This window comes from Podarcis filfolensis, assembly GCF_964270895.1.
Source record: "Podarcis filfolensis genome assembly, chromosome: 14".
Taxonomy (NCBI): domain Eukaryota; kingdom Metazoa; phylum Chordata; class Lepidosauria; order Squamata; family Lacertidae; genus Podarcis; species Podarcis filfolensis.
Window position 1 is genome coordinate 36,067,529 of NC_139616.1, and position 20,227 is coordinate 36,087,755.

Below are 20,227 nucleotides of genomic sequence, written 5' to 3' on the forward strand. Positions count from 1 at the left end.
TGCATTTATTTCCCACTTTTTTTTCTCCAAGGAGTGGTGTACATGGTTCCTCCCAGGACTGTTCTTCAGCCGGAACTCGCCGGAACTCAGTTCTGGCACCTCTCAGGTGGGCACCATTGCCATTCTAAGAGAATAAGGGAAGTGTTCATGGTGAGTTCTGGCCCCTTTTTTTCTAGAAAAATAGCACTGGTTCTCCCCCTCCTCATTCAGTCCCCACAACAAAACTGTGAGACATGCTTAGGCCCCTGAATTTCAGTAGGTCTACTTTGAGGGAAATGTAGTTGGATGCAACCCAGAATATGCTGCCACTGCTTCGACTTTTGCAATGTGAGCGTTGGACGATTTGGATCTATTTTATTGCTGATGTATTAATTGTTGTTGCTTCTCCATTTCAGAATTTCTGGCAAAGAATGAGGAAGTAGCTGTATTCAATATTCTACCCCTCCTCCCCACAATGAAATGATTTAAGATTTCCTGTAGATTCAAATAGCCATAATTTTTCACTTTGCTCTTCTTCCCTGCTGATATCCACTTTCAGATATCTCATGGCTAGAAGGCATGTCAAACATCTGTTGGTGCATGCTCTTGGACTCAGCCCTTTACACATAATGCTTTATTATTTATATAAAATATTCTATGCCCACCCCTCATTATAAAAGATCCCAGGGAGGGGTACATGAATAAAAGCACAAAAATGCAATACCGTAGCAGCCTATCACGAAATAACAGGAGCAATAAAGCATAATTAAGGCCAGTGCTGAAGACTAAAGGCAGATCCACACTGTACATCCAATGCACATTTAAAGTGTACGACGTTTCCCCAAAATAATCTTGGGAACTGTCATTTGTTAAGGGTGTTCTCCTCTGCGAAGGATAAAAAGCTAACAAAACAAGAAGAAGAATGGTCAAGAAGCTGAAACAGGAGACTTTCTCCCCTCTCCCAGTACATTTCCGAGCACAATTCAAAGTGTTGATGCTGACCTTTAAAGCCCTAAACGGCCTCGGTCCAGTATACCTGAAGGAGCGTCTCCACCCCCATCGTTCTGCCCGGACACTGAGGTCCAGCGCCGAGGGCCTTCTGGCGGTTCCCTCGCTGCAAGAAGCCAAGTTACAGGGAACCAGGCAGAGGGCCTTCTCGGTAGCGGCGCCCGCCCTGTGGAATGCCCTCCCACCAGATGTCAAAGAGAAAAATAATTACCAAACTTTTAGAAGACATCTAAAGGCAGCCCTGTTTAGGGAAGCTTTTAATGTTTAATAGGTTATTGTATTTTAGTGTTTTGTTGGAAGCTGCCCAGAGTGGCTGGGGAAACCCAGCCAGTTGGGCGGGGTATAAATAATAATAATAATAATAATAATAATAATCACAGAAGAAGAAAAAACTTGTGCCAAGGTGACCAGAGGCAGGGCTGAGAGTGAGATGGCTCCTACTCTTCTTTGCTTGCACACCACAAAAGCAGCCCCTCACCCCCACTGATCTCTCTCCACAAAAGGTGGTGAGCGGATCGGATGGAGACACAACCATGAGGCAGAGACAAATGCAGGCATAATAAAAAGGCTGTTATGGATCTGCTGCTTATGTCTGCAGAGGAGGCAGCCTCTCCTCCCTTATTTCCCTGCTGGAGCCAATCACTCCATGGCTGCTTCCACAGACAGACACAGGCAGACGCTGCAGATCCATAGCAGCCCGTTTATTCTGCCTGTGTCTCTCTGTCTGCTTTCACTGATCCCCCTTTTTCAAAAAATTGGGTGTGCTTGAACACATCCTACACACACCCTGCACATGCCTATTGCTGTAGGTTGGAGGTTTTTGCACCCAGAAATTGGGTAGGCAGCCTATTCTACATTCCTTTTGAATGAGCAGGTGCATTGCTTGGGGGTGCTCCTTGATCCAGAGCCATCACTGGAACTCAAAGTAGGCTCAATAGCAAGAACTGCCTGTTATGAGCCTTGACCACTTCACCAGCTACAGCTGTTCCTGGGCAGAGATTGCTCTGTCATAGTGATCTGCTCTGAAGCGGCAGAATGCAGTGGTTCGGATGTTGACTGGTATGGCCAATCCAGAACCATATAACATTGGTTCTGAAGAACCTGTCCTGGTTGCCAATCTGCTTCTGAACCCAGTGCAAGGTTATGGTGTTGACATATAATGCTCTAAGTGATTTGGGGGCCCAAATATCTAAAGCAAAGATCGTAAGCCTATGGATCAAGCCCACCAAACCACCATGCCTGGTAAATTCAGCCAGCATGCCCAATGATTAGGAATGATGGAAGTTGTAATTCCAACAAAATCTGCAGGCCCTCTGCTTTACTGGACTTCTGAGGACAGTTAAAAGACTTGTGATAAGATGTATGCTGAGTTGATGCTCCCAGATGACTTGTTAATTGAGCATCCCACCAGATTCGTTTGCGCAAAGTTTTGTGGGGAGATGAGATAACTGAGCCTTCATTCTGATCTGTTTGCAGAGATGTTGGGCGACATTGTGTCAAGCACTAGTTATCCCACCCTCTCCAGTGCATTTTCCCATCACTTCCCCCTAAACGTCTGGTTTTTTGGAGGGGAGCAAGGGAAGCAGATTTATTGTGCAAGAATGCCAAATCCACACCAGTTGTCCAGCCATACAGAATTTGGCTTTATAGTCCTAGCAATGTGTACAGGAAGCAATCCTTGGATAACTCCAGTCTACTTGCACACATCCCCATGGCAGACTGTTTAATGTATTCCTCTCCATCCCTTAATCCTCACCTCCCCTGCAGCAACTGCACAGTTGGCTTTTGGAAAAAGGATAGTCATGAGCAAATTAAAGGAAGAAGCGAAAAAGAACCTCACGTTAATGTGATGACTGAAGCTGCGGGTCGCCCAACAACTGTAGCTGTGTTGTTTATTTCCTTTTCTCCAAGGGCAGGACTTTACAGTCATTAAGACCAAATCTCCCCTTCTTTGTCTGCAGCTGCTGCCGTTCCAGTATCTCCAGGTCTTTGGGCAGCTTGGTGCTTTCAGCATGTTAAGTTACTGCCCCTGGAATTATGAAGTAATCCAGAAAATGTGATTCTATGAATTTACACCCCGGGAACAAATGGCAGAGACAAAGAGTCATGGCTGGAGGAGGAAGGGGGGGAACGGAGGAGGGTTGCTGAGCAGCACGGTTGTAGTTTTAAAAGTTAGCTGGTCCAAGCAATCTATGGGAAACTTTATTACAGTGGTACCTCGGGTTACATATGCTTCAGGTTACAGACTCTGCTAACCCAGAAATAGTGCTTCAGGTTAAGAACTTTGCTTCAGGATGAGAACAGAAATTGTGCTCCGGCGGCGCGGCAGCAACGGGAGGCCCCATTAGCTAAAGTGGTACCTCAGGTTAAGAACAGTTTCAGGTTAAGAATGGACCTCCGGAACAAATTAAGTACTTAACCCGAGGTACCACTGTATTACAGTATTCTTTTTAAAGTGATTGTTAGATTTTCCTCTCTTTTTCAGAGATACAGTGGTACCTCGGGTTACATACGCTTCAGGTTACAGACTCCGCTAACCCAGAAATAGTGCTTCAGGTTAAGAACTTTGCTTCAGGATAAGAACAGAAATCATGCTCCGGCGGCGCGGCAGCAGCAGGAGGCCCTATTAGCTAAAGTGGTGCTTCAGGTTAAGAACAGTTTCAGGTTAAGTACGGACCTCCGGAACGAATTAAGTACTTAACCCGAGGTACCACTGTACGTGGTTATAGCCAGCAGAGTTATCCTCAGAGTAGACTCATTCAAATGAATGAACCTTAATCATGCTCATCAGTGTCAAGGAGTCTACTCTGAGTAGGACTAGCGTTGGATAAAACCCTGTGGGACGAATCTTATCTCTCCCCTACCTGATGTAATTCTCCTCTCCACGCCTGATGAAACTGCCTGAAGAAGTATGTGAAGAGGAGAAAGTGTTTTTTTGGAAGATGTTCACGTGTGATTATCTGAGGTTGCACTGTTCAGATTCCTTCCATTCCTTTTCAGTTTAGGGCGGAAACCGTAGAGAGATACCCAAAAATGTGGCAGGATTGTGAAAAATGAAAGAAAAAAAGACAAGAAAGAACAACTTTAATGGGATATGACAAACCAAAACTGTTTGGCATTCCCTGTCAAAATAGTAGGTTTGATGTTGAAACGGCATCAGTTGTCTCTGGCCAACATATTCTCACGAATAACATTATATATATATGTTGAATGCGTCAATGCCAAATGATTTGTTTCTTCTTTATGTTTTCTTAACTGGGAACCCCCAAAAGCAATCAGTCGGTTAAACGTTCCCCACAAGCTTTTTTAAAAAATGTTGATTTTGATAAATTAATATTTTCCACATAATTCTTCTGTTATATGTGGAAAATTTCTGTCTGCTGTAACGAACATCTCCTTTGATGTGGAAGAATGTACCCATTATTCTACACACCAACGTTCTGTACCATCAAAGAAGAAAAAATGGCCAATTGGCACTCGCAGGTCAGCTATGGCTCACAGAGTGCTGTTATCTGGCAACATGGTGAGCCTACTTTGAATCACAATGAAATTGGGGGGGGGGGGGAATGACAGCTCCCCAAGTACTTTTTAAGTAGCTCATATAAATTAATTTGTGTTTTTTCAACAAATACAATTAAAACAGCACTAGTGCTAAAATACGCTCAGCATAAAGCAGAATAAAAAAGAAGAAAATCTAAAACCCACAGGTCTAAAAGGCCTTGGTAAATTAAACCATCTATGCCTGACACAGAAAAGTCAATAAACTTGGCATTAGGTTTGCCTCTTTGGGGAGAGTGCTCCATAGCTGGGACTCAATAGCAACAGATTAATTAATTTCATTTCTATCCAGCCCTTCTTTCCAAAGGAGACCAAGGTGGCAAAAGGCAAAATGTAAAAAAAATAATGTAATTTAAAATAAAATAAAAACATATTTTAAAACAATTAAAAACATCTAATTAAAATAAGCATCAAGCAAGCACAGTTGCTTATGTCAAGAGTGCAGTGGTAAGCATCTATCAGCCATCAAATGCCTGGGTAAAGTCAATAATGAGGGGGAAAGACACACCTCACCAGGAAAAGCATTCCATAAATGGGTAACCACCACCAAGAAGTCCATGTCATGAATCATCACCAACCAGGCAGTAGCCAGAGGTGGCGGCACCTGCAGGGCCTCCCTTGTTAATCATGTGCCCCAAAATTGTTTCTGTTGCAGAAGTCGCTTCTTTAGGTACTTCTTAGGACTTCATATGCTAATAATAGCACACTGAATTGGGCTAGGTAGCCCAATTTTTCCCACTCACCCCTGAAAATGTCACAACTCAGAGAGGAACCTTTGAGAATGATTTCAGTAGCCAGGCAACACCATGCCAGATAAGTACACCTGGGCTGTTAGACATTTGGGGATTTAAAGGTATGCACCTATAAATCTGAATCCTATCCAGGATTGGGTGGGCATCCAGTGTAATTGTTTCAAAACTGATGAAAGGTCTTTGATAGGCCATGTTCCACTCAGCACTCTCACTGCTGTATTCTGTTGGGATAGGTGAGCTGGCCTTGGCTTGACTTCCGCCATTTTCCATGTTTCTTAATGTCACTTGTCTCTGTTGTGTCTGCTTACAGCAGTGCGCACTGGCCCTGGAAAGAATGAGAATGTCCTGTGCGCCCTGGTGTGAATTGGATGCTGGTGTGCATTGAGGTCTATGTCTCTGCAAAACCTCTTTGCACTGACTCTCACCTTGAAGAGAAAGGGTAGTGGTGTAGAATTGAGTCCATTTACAATTTGGGTTGATGCTCAAAGTTGCATGAGCCAGATTCTAAATAGGTTTGGCACAAGTGCTGAACTGCAATTCACTGTCCAACACACACAATTCTGAAATTTGGCACTGCGGCTGTTCTACACCCAGCAGAAGTAGGTTTAATTTGAAGTCAGAAGAACTGGCTGAGCCCAGGAACAAATTTTGAATTCCAGAGCTCAGCCCTGGAATGCAATAAAAAGAAGAAAACCACTCTTAGCGCGTGCAGAGGGCCCCTCCTATATCACCAGGAAACCTTTGCCAGTCTAGACACAAATTGGATTTGGGGCAAGGTTTCTAGACTTTCCCAGTGCCCCCGGGATATGCCAGGATTGAAGTCTGTCATGAAGGCATCCCTGAACCTCAGATATTTATAGAACACTAATTTACACGTGTTGAGAACACAATTCAAGGAGGAGAGATCTGTCAACAGTTCTTAGCTATGACAGCTAGGTGAAATATCCCTGTATCCAGGCAACATTCCATATACTAGTCAACTAATTTGAGTGTGGACCCAGACATAGCAAAAATAGCAGCCTTTGTGCATAAGAAGTAGGTGTCAGAAGGGTTGGAGGATCCCTATGATTTACAGAACTACCCCCCAAAAAAGAAAACTAAAAACAAACCCTTTAAGGCCTCCCCATTCCCCGCAAAAGCCCAATGAAGACTGAACGTGCTCAAGTGGCCATGGAAAACTGAATGGTATTTTTTGGGCGGGGGAGGGGGATAGAACAGGACAGGGCTGGCAGACTAGAACATTGAACAAGAGCACTCCACACTGCAACACTTTGTTGCAGGTCCCATTTGCAAATATAAAATGCTTGTGACATTCCCAAAGGCATCTAGCTCACCACTGTTGGAAACAGGATACTGGGCTAGAGATGGGTCCTAATTCTGCTGCACCAGGGTTCTTACTCTATTGCGCTCTCTCAGTTTCCAGAGCTGAACCGTGCCATGCAAGCAGATATAGCAGCTGACCCCAGAGAGGATGTGACTTCTGAACAAATTAATGGCACAAGTTAACAGAATTTGCCAACAGTGCAAAGACTTTCAAATGTTTACTTTCTACCTCCTCAACCCCTCCCCCCAATTTATTCTGTTTTAAAGAACAACCCAGGTTATTACTAAACTCCTGAGTACACACCACACATCTGCAGCACATCCTGGTGCAACCAATCCACAACGTCCTTTTCGTTATTAGGAAAATGGCAGGGAAATGCTCTTAAAAGTGTGGGATAAGCAACTGGTTTGCAGGAAGATGTATTAGCACTGTGCAAGCAAATCTGAATGAATGCTTATCGTGGTGTAACATCCCCGTGAGCTCCCGTTGCTTTGTCCCTGCTCCTGCCAACCTAGCACGTCAAAGTGCAAGTAGATAAATAGGTACCAATCCGGCGGGAAGGTAAACGGCGTTCCGTGCGCTTCTGGTTCGCCAGAAGCGGCTTAGTCATGCTGGCCACATGACCCGGAAGCTGTATGCCGGCTCCCTCGGCCAATAAAGCGAGATGAGTGCCGCAGCCCCAGAGTTGGCCACAACTGGACCTAATGGTCAGGATCCCTTTACCTTTTTACCTCTAAAGATAGGCACCTACACCCAACCACCCCCTTATTATAACTTATGGAAAATGCTATATATTTCTGTTTTCCTTTACCTTTACCTTATGTATGCTTTAGATCCTTTTGTACAACAGCAGCGATACTGTGGCAAAGCACCAGCAGCCTTTGTAGAACTCAGGGCAGGCAGCAGCAGGAGGAGGATGGAGGCAAAACTAGAATTAGTTGGCTCTGACCTGTCAGTAGCTCTGGCTCCACCTACTGTCCCTTCTATCCTACTAGTCCCAATGGGAACCTGCTTCCACAATCTGCAGTCCTATAAACACTTTCCTGAGAGTCAGCCCCCTTGACTTACTACTGAGGAAACATGTACGGGCATGAGACAAGTGGACTCCCAAGTCCGCATCTCCCATGTTGCAGCAGCACAGAGATGGAGAATTGGAGGGTCATCTAGCCCAACCCCCTGCAATGCAGGGATTTCAACATGTGGTTCCCCATCCAATTTGGAACCATACCGGACCCTGCTTAGCTTTGCAAATGTGCTAGCAGTTTTATCGCTGTACCAACCAGTGGCCCTCCAGATGTTGCAGAACTACAATCACCCCTGACCATTGGCTATGCTGGCTGGGGCGGAAGGGAGCTGGGGAGCCGCGCAATATCCGTAGGGCCACTGCTTCCCCATCCTTGGTGCGGAGGAAGCTGAAAAGTGTCCTAGTCGGGGCAGCCCACGAGGCTCTCTGCTGAGCTGGCCCTCTTACAAAAAACCGGGAGAGCCGAGACCGCAGGCATCTTTTCCCCCGCCTGGTTTTTCTAAACAAGTGCCTACAGCAGCGCCCAGCGGTCGGCCAGCAGCTTGTGCTGAGTTTCTCATCTCTGTTGCCTCTTGGTTTTCTCCATCTCCTTCACACCCCCATTAACCCTTTTGCTGCCCACAAGCTTCGATGGAGGCAGGAGCTGAACCGAGGCTAGGAAATGCGCTTATCAAAATGATCCCTATTCCATGCTGAGGGGAAAGAGCGAAGACCATGGGACTCCCCCAGGACTTAAGTGTGAAGTAAGCTCAAATGCACTGGACTGAGCCTTCTCTGTGGCCCCCACCCCCAGATTTCAAGACAGTCAAGTCACCCTCTTTCATTTCATTTCATCCTGATCCTAAACACATGACCTTCAATCCTTTGCTGTCGGTGGAACTTACTTCTGAGTATCTGAGTGAAACTGCAGTGAAACTAAATGCAACTTTAAAAATGGCACCACTTCTCAAATTTAGTGAAGGGGGGTAAAGAAGGGAGATTTCAGGGACCCAGCATCCCAGAAGATAGAACTCTGGGCCTCCTGGTAGGGTAGCCTGCTGGGGCTCCTCTGTTGTGCGAAAGAAGTGGGTGTTGGTGGGCTGAAAAAGGAATGAGTCTGATCTGCTGGATATTATTATTATTATTATTATTATTATTATTATTATTATTCCCTGCTTTTCACCACACGTGGCTTACAAGAATTAAAAGATAAAGTATACGCAATTTAAAGCATAGATTCAACCATCAAAAAATAAGAAATAACACTGTTTAGAAAGCAACGGCAAAATATTTTGCTAGCAAAGGTTCTTTCGCAGCTGTTTCAGAATCTGTTCTGTGGATTTTTGAAGCGTTTTTTATTGTGATGCATTGTTCTTTTTCATTTTCATGTTACGGTGTATGTTTTTAAAACTTTGTGAGTCACTCATAGGACTATTTAAGTAGCAAGTGACTTATAAACTGGAGAATAATACTTATTAATAATATTATCATTATTACAACACTTCAGTGCTCTTGACAGTGATGAGACATCGAGGTGAGGCAACCAATGGTACGAGCAGTATTCTGACACACAGGCTTGTGAACATGAAATCCAAAGCATGATTTAAACGTTTAATGGAAATCAAATCTTGCAAATTAAAGGCTGTTGCCTCACCAGAAAGCCACAAAAGTAATTGCTTGTTGTATGTGGTGTGAGCAACACACAGAGGCAAAATTTTCCACTTCAAATGCCTTCCAGAAGACATCTCTGCCACAACGAATACAAGGTCATTTTAGCTACCTGCATTCATATTCATTTTTAAAGCTTTTATTTTACTGATTTAATCTGATTTAATAATTATTATTCTGTGGATTCTAGCTGTGGGTTATCTACATTTTTGATTATGTACACTGCTTAAGCGGTTTATCAATCTTTCTAAGTAAATTCCTCCTCCCTCTGTGATGGTAATATCAGTACTTCTTATTGCCAGGAAATGTGCCAGGGCTCAGCTTTGGGGGCATGTGATGTTATATGGAGACAGGGCATGTGCAGAGTGCCTTGAATTCTGCCACAAACAGTCTCCACCCTCTCCTTCCTAGTCTAGGATTGGAGAGTAGAGAGAAAATAAAACACCCAGCCTTCTCCCTTCTCTATTGGGAAGAAGCGGAGAAGAAGCGGAGGAGGATACATTGAGAGGGTTGTAGCAAAGACACAAGGCAGACGCGTGCAAAGAACAAAAAATCGCTTCTCCTACACTCTTCCCCCTACCCCGCCCGCGCCGCCCCTGCATCCTGACAGTTGGAGTGCTCCACCGGAATCCGGTCCATTATTATCTCAAAGGTTGGCTGGAACATCAAATGCGAGACAAGTGCTTTTTGTAAATTCCAGGGGGTAGCCGGCTTAGTCTCTTTAAAGCAAAATAAAACGCTTGAACTTTACGCAGAGCAGACGTGTCACAGGCTGTGCATCTTGCATTTCACGCCCCCACCCCCATACCTCTGCGTGTGCTTGTGTGCTGTCTGTCTTCGTCTGTACACACACTGGGGTTTGCCCACTGGGGTTGTCCACCAGCGCTCGAGCCACAATAACAACGCGACCCTACAGTCTGCCCAGAGGGAAATGCGTATAGAATCCGAAATCGGTGCCTCAACAACGCTGGAGTGATATAAATACTAAGAAGGGAAAGGGTACCTAGCTTAATCCCCAGAATCTGCACGTCTGGCTGGCGGAGACTCCTGCCCAGAACCCTGGAGAGCCGCTGCCAGCCAGTGTCGACAACACTGAGCCAAATGGGACAATGGTCTGACTCAGTATAAGGCAGCTCAGCTTCCTATGTTAATAATAATAATAACCATCTTCTTCATTAGTAATACTTTTCGCATGGAAACCAACCCGCCCCCCCCCGCTCTCTCACCGCACACGCAACCTTCCTTGCAAGCCTGCAAGAGAGAAGGAGCCAGGGAGCCCCAGTGCAGGACCCCAGGGCAGGAACATGGTGCGTCTTTAGGACCCAGCGGCGGGTCTCGCGCGCGCTTCAATTTAGGGCCGGCGGAGCGGAGGGGAGGGAGCGAGCGGGAGCTGTCAATCAGGCAACGTGGTGAAAGTGACAGAGGTGGGCCGTTCCCGTTGACACTTGGCTCCATCCGAGGGGGGATATTTAATTTGGGATTGAGCGAGGCGAGCGCAGCAGTCGCGCGCTGGCTGGGCAGCGGAGCCATTGGGCGCAGGAGCGAGCGAGCGAGGCGCTTGGGCGAGGAAGAGCGCGGGTAGGAGCGCACGAGAGGCGCACGGCGACCAGGCGCTCCGCCGGAGAAGCGAGCCAGCCACCCCGGCAGGGCAGGGAGCGAAGGAAGGACCTCGCCGCCTTTCCGGCGCCCCACGAGGAGGCAGCCAGGCGCCGCCGCCGCCGCCGCCGCCGCCGCACCAGATTCAGCAGCAGCAGCAGCAGCAGCAGCAGCAAGAGGATCGAGGCATTCCTCCCGAGCCGAGCCTTGGAGACGGGGCGAGCCGAGGCTGCTGCAACGAAAGCTCGCTCGCTCGCTCGCTCCCTTCTTCCCGCAGAAGAGCACGTTGCGAGGCGGCGGCGAGAAGGAGGCGAGCCCCCCGCGCGCACCCAGCCAGGCGGCTTCTCCGCCCCCCGCAGCTCCCCCCCCCGACTCCCGGGATCCTGAAGCTCCTGGAGAAAGAGATCAGCCTGGCGACGGCGGGGCGACGCGTTTGACTTTTGCCAATTGGCTGGCTTGAAAAACAAACCCCAACCCCCGCCAAGGCGAGCGAGGCAACTCTTTCCGATCCTCGCGCTCTCTCGGCTCCCGGACTCGCCGCCCCTCGGAGTTGCATCGGGGCGCGATCTCCTCGGAGGCTTTTTGAGTTTCGTCCTTTGGGGCAGCGGCTCGTGCTTGGCCCCCCACCCGCGGCTTTTGGGATTTTATTGGGTGCCTGCGCTTTGGAGTGACGCGGAGGATGACCTCGGAGATAGGTTCGGGGGCAGCTGGATCCTACTAAGGGAGCGCGGAAAGTTTCTGCTCTCTGTCCTCCGCGGTCGAGCAAGATCCCCGCTCCCCCCACTGCGCTCGGACACGCTGCACCTTCTCGAAGAAAAGACGTCGAAAATGAAGAAAAGTTATCCTGGGGCCGTTTGGCAGTTTCCTTGGGGATCTGCGGCTGTTTGAGGAGATAATAATAACAATAACCCGCAACAAGAAGAAAATTGACTGCACTTCGAAGGGGCGGGGGAGAACAGGGAAAAGTGGGGAGCCCCCCACCCCACCAAAAAATTGGCCCCGTTTTCTTGTGACTCTCCCTCTTTTTGTAAAAAACCCTCTCCTCCAGCCCCCACCTCCACCTCCCACCCCTTTGCTACGCCCGCTCTCCCCCCACCCCTTTTCCACAGTTCCCCATCTATAAAAGAGGGTTTTATTCCTGGGCTCCAGTCTCACGCCAAACCCTGTCATACCGTCTAGACATGTTGTCGTGGGTCTAAGTCCAGCTGTCACCATGGGGATGGAGGTCGGTCCGCTGTGAATTTTTTGGAGAGAGAGAGAGGAGAGAAGGAGAAGGAGAAGCAGGGGGGTTGGAACGGCCAAGAGCTAGAAAGAATTGGGTTGCCCTTTGGGGAGGCTGTTTCGCAAGGAGGGGGTGGCCGCTTCCCGCCCACCCCGATTCTCCTTTCCCTGCCACCCCATTTTCTCTCCCCCCCACCTCTCCCCGCTCACCATGCTTGATTAGTAGCAGGGAGGGAGTGCCAAGGGGGACCTTACATGCGTCTGTCATCTAACCCCTTGGCGATCTATTTAAAGCCAGAGGCCTTGCTGGACTTTGTCTCAGCCTATTTATGAACCCCCTGGACTTGGCAAGTGGGGCTGTGGAGTATTAACAATCGGCGAAAGGGGGCAGGCAAGGAAGAAGCAAGTCCACGGTAGTGCCTGGGTCCTGTCTGGGGCTGCTGGTGGGGACCCCCGTCTTACATTGCGCCCTGGGGCTGGGCTGGGCTGGGCTGAGGAGAGCATGACGGCCCCCCAAGCTCTCCTGCTCTGCTCTTGCTTAGCGCTGCTGCTCCAGCCGGGCTCCTGCCAGCCCTACCTGCGGCTCCGGCCCTCCCCCAGCGACAGCCTGCCCGTCAAGGACATCATCGAGCATCCCGACCCAGAGTATGACCCCAAGGAGCAAGACCTGGACGAGCGGACTTTGAGGAAGAAGCTGGGCAGCAACTTTGACCCCAGTTTCATGTCCGTGGCGGCCCCAGCCCAGGCCAACAACCTGTCTGCTTCGGATGCCCTGCACCGGTTCAAAGGCCTTGGCCCACTGCCCAACGAGCTGAAGAAGCTGGACCTGGGCGAGACTCCCTATGGGACCAGGCTCAAGATGGGCAAGAAAGCCCGCCGGAAGTTTCTGCAGTGGCTTTGGGCGTACACCTATTGCCCGGTGCTGTACACCTGGAAGGATCTGGGACTGAGGTTCTGGCCTCGCTACATCAAGGAAGGGAACTGCTTTGCGGAGAAGTCCTGCTCCTTCCCTGAGGGCATGTCCTGTAAGCCAGTCAAGTCAGTCACCAAGACCTTCCTGAGATGGTACTGCCAAGGGTGGTCGAAGCAGAAATATTGCACCTGGATCCCTGTCCAGTACCCTGTGATTTCAGAATGCAAATGCTCCTGCTAGCCTCAGCTTTGGGGTGTCCTGCTGGATCTAAGAGACCTCATTGCTCCTGTGTGTGTATATATATATATATATATATATATATATGCGTGTTGCATGTGGATATGTGGATCAGCTCTAGCAGAACTGCCTTTCAGAACAACCCCAGTCCCTTGAGATGGGGTGGAGTAGACACTGTTCTGGAAATCTCACACGGGGGACTAGTCCAAGAGGCCTTGGCATCCTGAGAACCTCCAATCAGATTGTTGATGGATATGACAGGTGTCAGTAATCTTGCAACTTTGATTAGGGTTTTTTTATTTTATTTTACAATTGAATGAAGAACTTGCTTGTCTCCTGGTGGACCTTGTGCTCCCGAGATAAGGGGACATGGAAACTTTTGACACATGAGACCTTGCTTATTCATTTCTCAGTCCTAACCCCAGCAACCCCTTGCACTGTATTTCTTTTTTTAATTATTTTATTTTATTTGAAATGGGGAAAGCAAAACCTGAAAGGAACTGCAGTGCAGGCCCAAGAAAAGCTAAGCACTACAATAAGATGTTTATTTTTATACATATATATATATAGCATTCTAACAAGAGGAAAATTACCATCCTTTGTAAATATAGAGAATTTAAAAGGGGGGAAAGATCCGCTGTGTTTTTCTGGTTATTTTTATTATAATTATAATTATTGTTGTTGTTATTGTTATTATTATTATTATTATAATTATTATTAATAATAAAATGGTGATGATGCAGGACCACATGTTGAGCCCAACCCTTTCAAAATGGAACACTTTCCTTCAGCATAAGGGAAGGGAGATATTTTCCCCAGAAAGATGGTTTATGATACCCATCTTTCCCCCACAAACCCCTTGGGAAGGTGTTTAATTTCCGTTTCCTGTATATTTTTGTTTGTTTGTTATCTTCTGAACTTGTCACTGATCTTCAGACTAATATTCAAAGTTGTCTAGGTTTAAAAAAAAATATGTATATTGATTAAGGAGATTTTTTTAAAAAATGTATGAAGTTATGAAAGAGTGATGGATTGTTTTGTTTTGGAATACATATAGTAATGTAGAGACGTTAAAAAGAAATTTCTTGTGTACAGTTTATTTATTTTTTAATGTTTGTGTATAGGAGGTGTTGGGGGGGGAAGCTGGAGATTATGCCAGAAAATATTGAAAATGTTTACTTGAATATTCCTTTTGCAACATATCAGTGTACATATCAACCATGACTGATCAAAACATTTTTAGCAATAAACTCTGTCTTTGAAAAAATACTTCCACTATGTTCTACAGATCTCTGAGAAATGTCCCAGCCGGTTGTGTCTTATATAAACCCTGTGTATCAGACAGAGATCCCAGCTGGTATGAAATCCAAAGAAACCTACTAATGCTAAACAAGCTGTGTGGTATATTTAGGCCTCATATAAGTGTTAGACTCTTATTTTTTTAAAAAAAGGTAAAGGATCCCTGACAGTTAAGTCCAGTCCCAGATGACTCTGGGGTTGTGGTGCTCATCTCGCTTTACAGACCGAGGGAGCCGGCGTTTGTCCGCAGACAGTTTTTCTGGGTCATGTGGCCAGCATGACTAAGCTGCTTCTGGTGCAACAGAACACTGGAACCAGAGCAGCGCACGGAAACGCAGTTTACTTTCCCGCCGAAGCGGTACCTATTTATCTACTTGCAGTTTTTTTTTTGCATGCTTTCAAACTGCTATGTTGGCAGGAGCTGGGACTGAGTAACAGGAGCTCACCCCGTCACGGGGATTCGAACCGCCGACCTTCTGATCTGCAAGCCCAAGAGGCTCAGTGGTTTAGATCACAGCAGCACCCGCGTCCCAGACCCTCAATTTATCATCATTTAAATGTCATAGTATCTGTGAAAAGTTGATAGAAAATGATGAGGCATGATTTAGAATAGAGTTAGTCAACACAGAGCCCTGCAGATGTTGTCGGACCACAACTTCCATCATCTCTGACCACCGGCCATGCTGGCTCCACCTGATGGGACTTGAGGAGCCAAGGGTTGTCATTGTCCCACCACTTTGGAAAAACAAGGGTGATGTTCTGGCAGATCTCTGGCACTCTTTCCCCCTCCCTGTTGTGCTTTCCATTGGAGTCAATTGGGCTGCAACCCTGTAAACACTGAGAGTAAGCTCCACAGGGAGACTGACTTCTGAGGGAGCATGTGCTGCATGTCCATCTCATTTGGCAAGTGGATTCTTCAGTTTGCATTTTCCCTCTTGCAGCAGAACATTGGAAGGAGAAGCAATGGCTATCCCGATGTTGCTGATCTGCAGATCCCACCATCCCTAACCATTGCCCGTGCTAGCTGGGGCAGATGGGAGCTGACCACCTTTTGGGCTACAGGGTTATCACTTGTGCCAGGAGGCCAGGAGGCCAACAGTATGTAGTGCCAGAGCCAACGACAGGCAGAGCCAACTAATGCTAGTTTTGCCCCTATTCTTCTCCTTAAAGGTAAAGGTAAAGGGACCCCTGACCATTAGGTCCAGTCGTGGCCGACTCTGGGGTTGCAGCGCTCATCTCGCTTTACTGGCCGAGGGAGCCGGCGTACAGCTTCCGGGTCATGTGGGCAGCATGACTAAGCTGCTTCTGGTGAACCAGAGCAGCGCACGGAAACGCCGTTTACCTTCCTGCCGGAGTGGTACCTATTTATCTACTTGCAGTTTGAGGTACTTTCGAACTGCTAGGTTGGCAGGAGCAGGGACCGAGCAACAGGAGCTCACCCTGTCGCAGGGATTTGAACTTCTAACCTTCTGATCGGCAAGTCCTAGGCTGTGTGGTTTAACCCACAGCGCCACCTGCGCCCTTACTGAGTTATTTAATGGCAACACTGAGGCTAAGCAGCAGGAGGAAGCTGACAGCTAGTGCTGCACCCTGGACTGGTTGCAAACAGGAAGGCAGGCAGGAGGGGGCTGGGGGCAGACGGGGGGGGGGAGTTGGTAGGGCAGTGCTCCATAAGGTCCTGATGGACCAAACTTCACTGATGAACTGTTAAAAGTGCCTAAACTAAACAGAAGAGCCTATGTGTTGGAATGATGACTTGCATACTTGGAAGGAATTTGTTAGCCTGGGGAAAAGTTTTACCGTACACTGAGTAACCTCATGCATCTCCCAGTATATGACTATTACTAGCCTTGTATGCAGCTCTTGTGCAGTGCAAGCTACGCAGACATAGACCCCATTGCTCAATAGGACTTACTCTCCAGGAAGTGCACACAGGAGAAATCCAATAGCTATTAGCCATGATGGCTCTACAGACCATGGGTGTTCCTAAAATGCTTCCCATCTGAATTTCCCTGTGGTCTAATAAGCTTTTCTTGTTTCCGAAGTGGAAACTAGCCACATTAGGAATTCACCATAATTCCATGTTTTATTTTCAAATTTTGCAGTGCATTCGTTTGCAATGTGTGAACATTTTGGTGTGGCTTTCAATTCCTTCCATTCATCTGCCCCCCCCCCCCCAGTTCTGTATTAGCAATGTGTGTGCATGCACCGATAAACCACTGAAGGGGGAAGAAAGTGGCCCTTGATGCCATTGTACATGTTTTACTAATGCACATCATTGGTTGGCCTATATGCCACTTAATTGCAAAACGGGCTTCTAAGTAGGCTTGCATACATAGTCTGCATGTACCAAAAATCAGGGCCGGGCCACCCATGAGGCAAGGCAGCCACCTCAGGCGCAGGAACCACTTGGGCATCAGATTCAGATGTAGATCATTATTGCCCCTTTGTTACTGCTTTGGAGCTCCACTCACCCCTTCTTCCCTGGTGCGGAGGTGGGGATTCTGTTTTGTGGTTCACCTCAGCTGCCTAAATGTCTTGGTCCGGCCCTGTTGAAGAACATACGACACAAGAACCATCCTGATGCGATTGTACGACTGGTTGTATCAAGATTCTTTTTCATGTGGTATTTTATTCATGGGCAGGAGCGCATGAACATATCGTTCAAACATTGTACAACAAGAATCTTGGTGCTATTAGCTATACAACCATATCAAAAATTATTTATTTATTTGTATGGTTTCAGGGACATGCCCAATGTGCACATACATAAGAAGAGCCCTGTCATATTACACTATGGCTTCTCTAGCCCAATAAGCTGTTCTCACAGTGGCCGACCAGGTGCCTTATGGGAAGCCAGGAAGCTGGGCATGTGCACAACAGTATTCTGCCCACTTGTGATAATTCCAGCAACTGGTATTCAGAGGCATGCTGCTTCTGTCAATGGGCGTAGAGCATAACCATCATGACTGGTAGCTGTTGATAGCCTTGTGTGAGCCAGTGTGGTGTAGTGGTTAAGAGCAGTAGTCTTGTAATCTGGGGAACCGGGTTCGCATCTCCGCTCCTCCACATGCAGCTGCTGGGTGACCTTGGGCTAGTCACACTTCTCTGAAGTCTCTCAGCCTCACTCACCTCACAGAGTGTTTGTTGTGGGGGAGGAAGGGAAAGGAGAATGTTAGCCGCTTTGAGACTCCTCAGGGTAGTGATAAAGCGGGATATCAAATCCAAACTCTTCTTCTTCTTCGTCTTGTACTCCATGAATTTGCCTTATCCTCTTTCAAAGCCATCCAGTTTGGTGGTCATCACAGTAACACAGAGAGCAGTGGGGTAGGTGAGACTTATTGACTCACTTAACACAATGTATGTACCGCTTAATCAGCAGAAACCTCCACTGATAAAATCAAACATTAAAAACAAGTAGGCATACAAGGTATCAAGATTAAATCAGCAATTTAAAAATGAACATGCATAAGAAAGCCACATATCTTCACAGGCTTGCTTAAACAAAAAAGTGTTTTCAGCAGGCGTTGAAAGAAATACAACGAAGGGGCCTGTATAATATCAATAGGAATAGGGTTTCTGGAGAGTAGGTGCTGCCCCACTAAAGGAGTGATTCCTTGCAAGTGTGGTACAGACATTATGTGGCGCTTGTAAAAGTGCCAGTTCTGCAGATCAAAGTGCTTGAGTGGGTCAATATGGGGTAAGGCAGTACTTCAAGTAAACTGGTCCCAAACTGTTGAGGGCTTTATATACTAATAGCAACACCTTGAATTTGGCCCAGGAACAAATTGGCAGCCAGTGCAGATCTCTGAGCAGAGGTGCTATAAGCTAACAGGGTCTTGCTCCTGTCAGCAATCGTGCTGCAGCATTCTGCACTAATTGCTGTTTCTTGCATCAAATGCAAGGAAAGCACTGGGTGCAATGCAGGAATTCAGATACAAGTGTACAGCACACCCTACATTCTCCAACCCCAGAATTAATTTTAGAAATGCTCCTGGTTAAATTAGAAATCATAAGCTTGGAGCACAGGGGCAGAGCCAACTCTCAGAGCAAAAATAGAGTGGTGGGGGAGGGGGCGGAAATGTGCACATCCTAATAGCCACCCTCCAGTTTCAGAGGCATTATGCCAGTGAATACCAGCTGCTGGGGAGAAACTTTGCGAGAGGGATGGGGATTTTTTGTGCCCTGCTTGTGAGCTTAGACTACTGTAGGAAGCAAGGTGCCGGATACAAGGACCTGTGCTCTGGGACTCCCCCTGGGCTTTCCCCATGTTCTCGGTACTGTATACCTGAAGGAGCGTCTCCACCCCTATCGTTCTGCCTGGACACTGAGGTCCAGCACTGAGGGCCTTCTGGCGGTTCCCTCACTGTGAGAAGTGAGGTTACAGGGAACCAGGCAGAGGGCCTTCTCAGTAGTGGCACCCAGCCTGTGGAACGCCCTCCCACCAGATGTCAAAGAGGAAAACAACTACCAGACTTTTAGTAGAAGACATCTGAAGGCAGCCCTGTTTAGGGAAGCTTTTAATGTTTAATAGATTATTGTATTTTAATAATCTGTTGGAAGCCGCCCAGAGTGGCTGGGGAAACCCAGCCAGATGGGCGGGGTATAAATAATAAATGATGATGATGATGATGATGATGATGATGATGATGTGATGGTTAAGAACAGAAGAAGAGCCTGCTGGATCTCCCAATGGCCCATCTCGTCCAGCATCCTGTTCTCACAGTGGCCAACCAGATGCCTGTGAGAAACCCACAAGCAGTACATGAACCCAAGTGTACTCTCCTCTTGGGGGAGTTTCCAGCAACTGGCATTCGGAAGCATTGCAGCCTCTGAATGCAGACACAGAGCACAGCCATGATGGCTAGCAGTCCTTGAGCACCTTATTCTCTGTGAATTTGTTCAATCCTCTCTTAAAGCCATCCAAGCTGGTGGCCATCACCACCTCCTCTGGGAACAAGTTTCACAGTGTAAAGAAGTACCATACTTTTCCATGTATAAGACTAGGGTTTTTTTTTTACTTTGAAATGAGGTTAAAAATATGGGGGTGTCTTATACAGGGATAGTGCATATGCCCATTTTCTAAATTTGGGGTCCTCAAAAGTAGGGGGTGTCTTATACACGGGGGTGTCTTATACACAGAAAAATACGGTGCTTTCTTTTATCTGTGCTGAATCCCCCAACATTCAGCTTCATTGGGTGTCTGTGGTTTTATGAGAGAGAAAAGCGGTTTCCTATCTGCTTTCTCTATGCCATATATAATTTTGTGAACTATCATGAGCCTCAGTCCTCTTGCACAGGACCCTGAATCTCCTGCCAGTGGAGGTTGGGCCATTTCAGCAAATGGGGGTGCTGCCCTGCCAACCCCAATCTGCTTTCAGCTGACCCCCACTTCCCCTTACTTACTTACAATCCATCCAAGGGGTGTCGCTGCCTGTCAGCTTTCTCACCCCCAGTCTCAGTGTTGCTCCTCAGCAGAGGATAGGAATGAAGCTAGAATTAGCTGAATCTGCCTGTCACTGCTTCTGGCTCTATTTGTTAATGGGGGGTGGCAGAATTATATTCATAGAATCATAGGGTTTGAAGTGACCACGAGGGTCATCTAGTCCAACCCCCTGCAATGCAGGAATCTTTTGCCCAGCGTGAGACTCGAACGAACAACGTGGGGC

General features: G+C 47.3%; 1 protein-coding gene across 1 annotated transcript; it reads left to right on the forward strand.

Moving 5' to 3' along the window:
- The first annotated feature begins 10,787 nt into the window (after positions 1 to 10,787).
- LOC310748992 (noggin-2-like) lies at positions 10,788 to 14,528 on the forward strand. Its single transcript, XM_083585418.1, has one exon. The coding sequence runs from the start codon at positions 12,612 to 12,614 to the stop codon at positions 13,260 to 13,262; it is 651 nt and encodes a 216-aa protein (XP_083441544.1). The 5' UTR covers positions 10,788 to 12,611; the 3' UTR covers positions 13,263 to 14,528.
- The last annotated feature ends 5,699 nt before the right edge of the window (positions 14,529 to 20,227 follow it).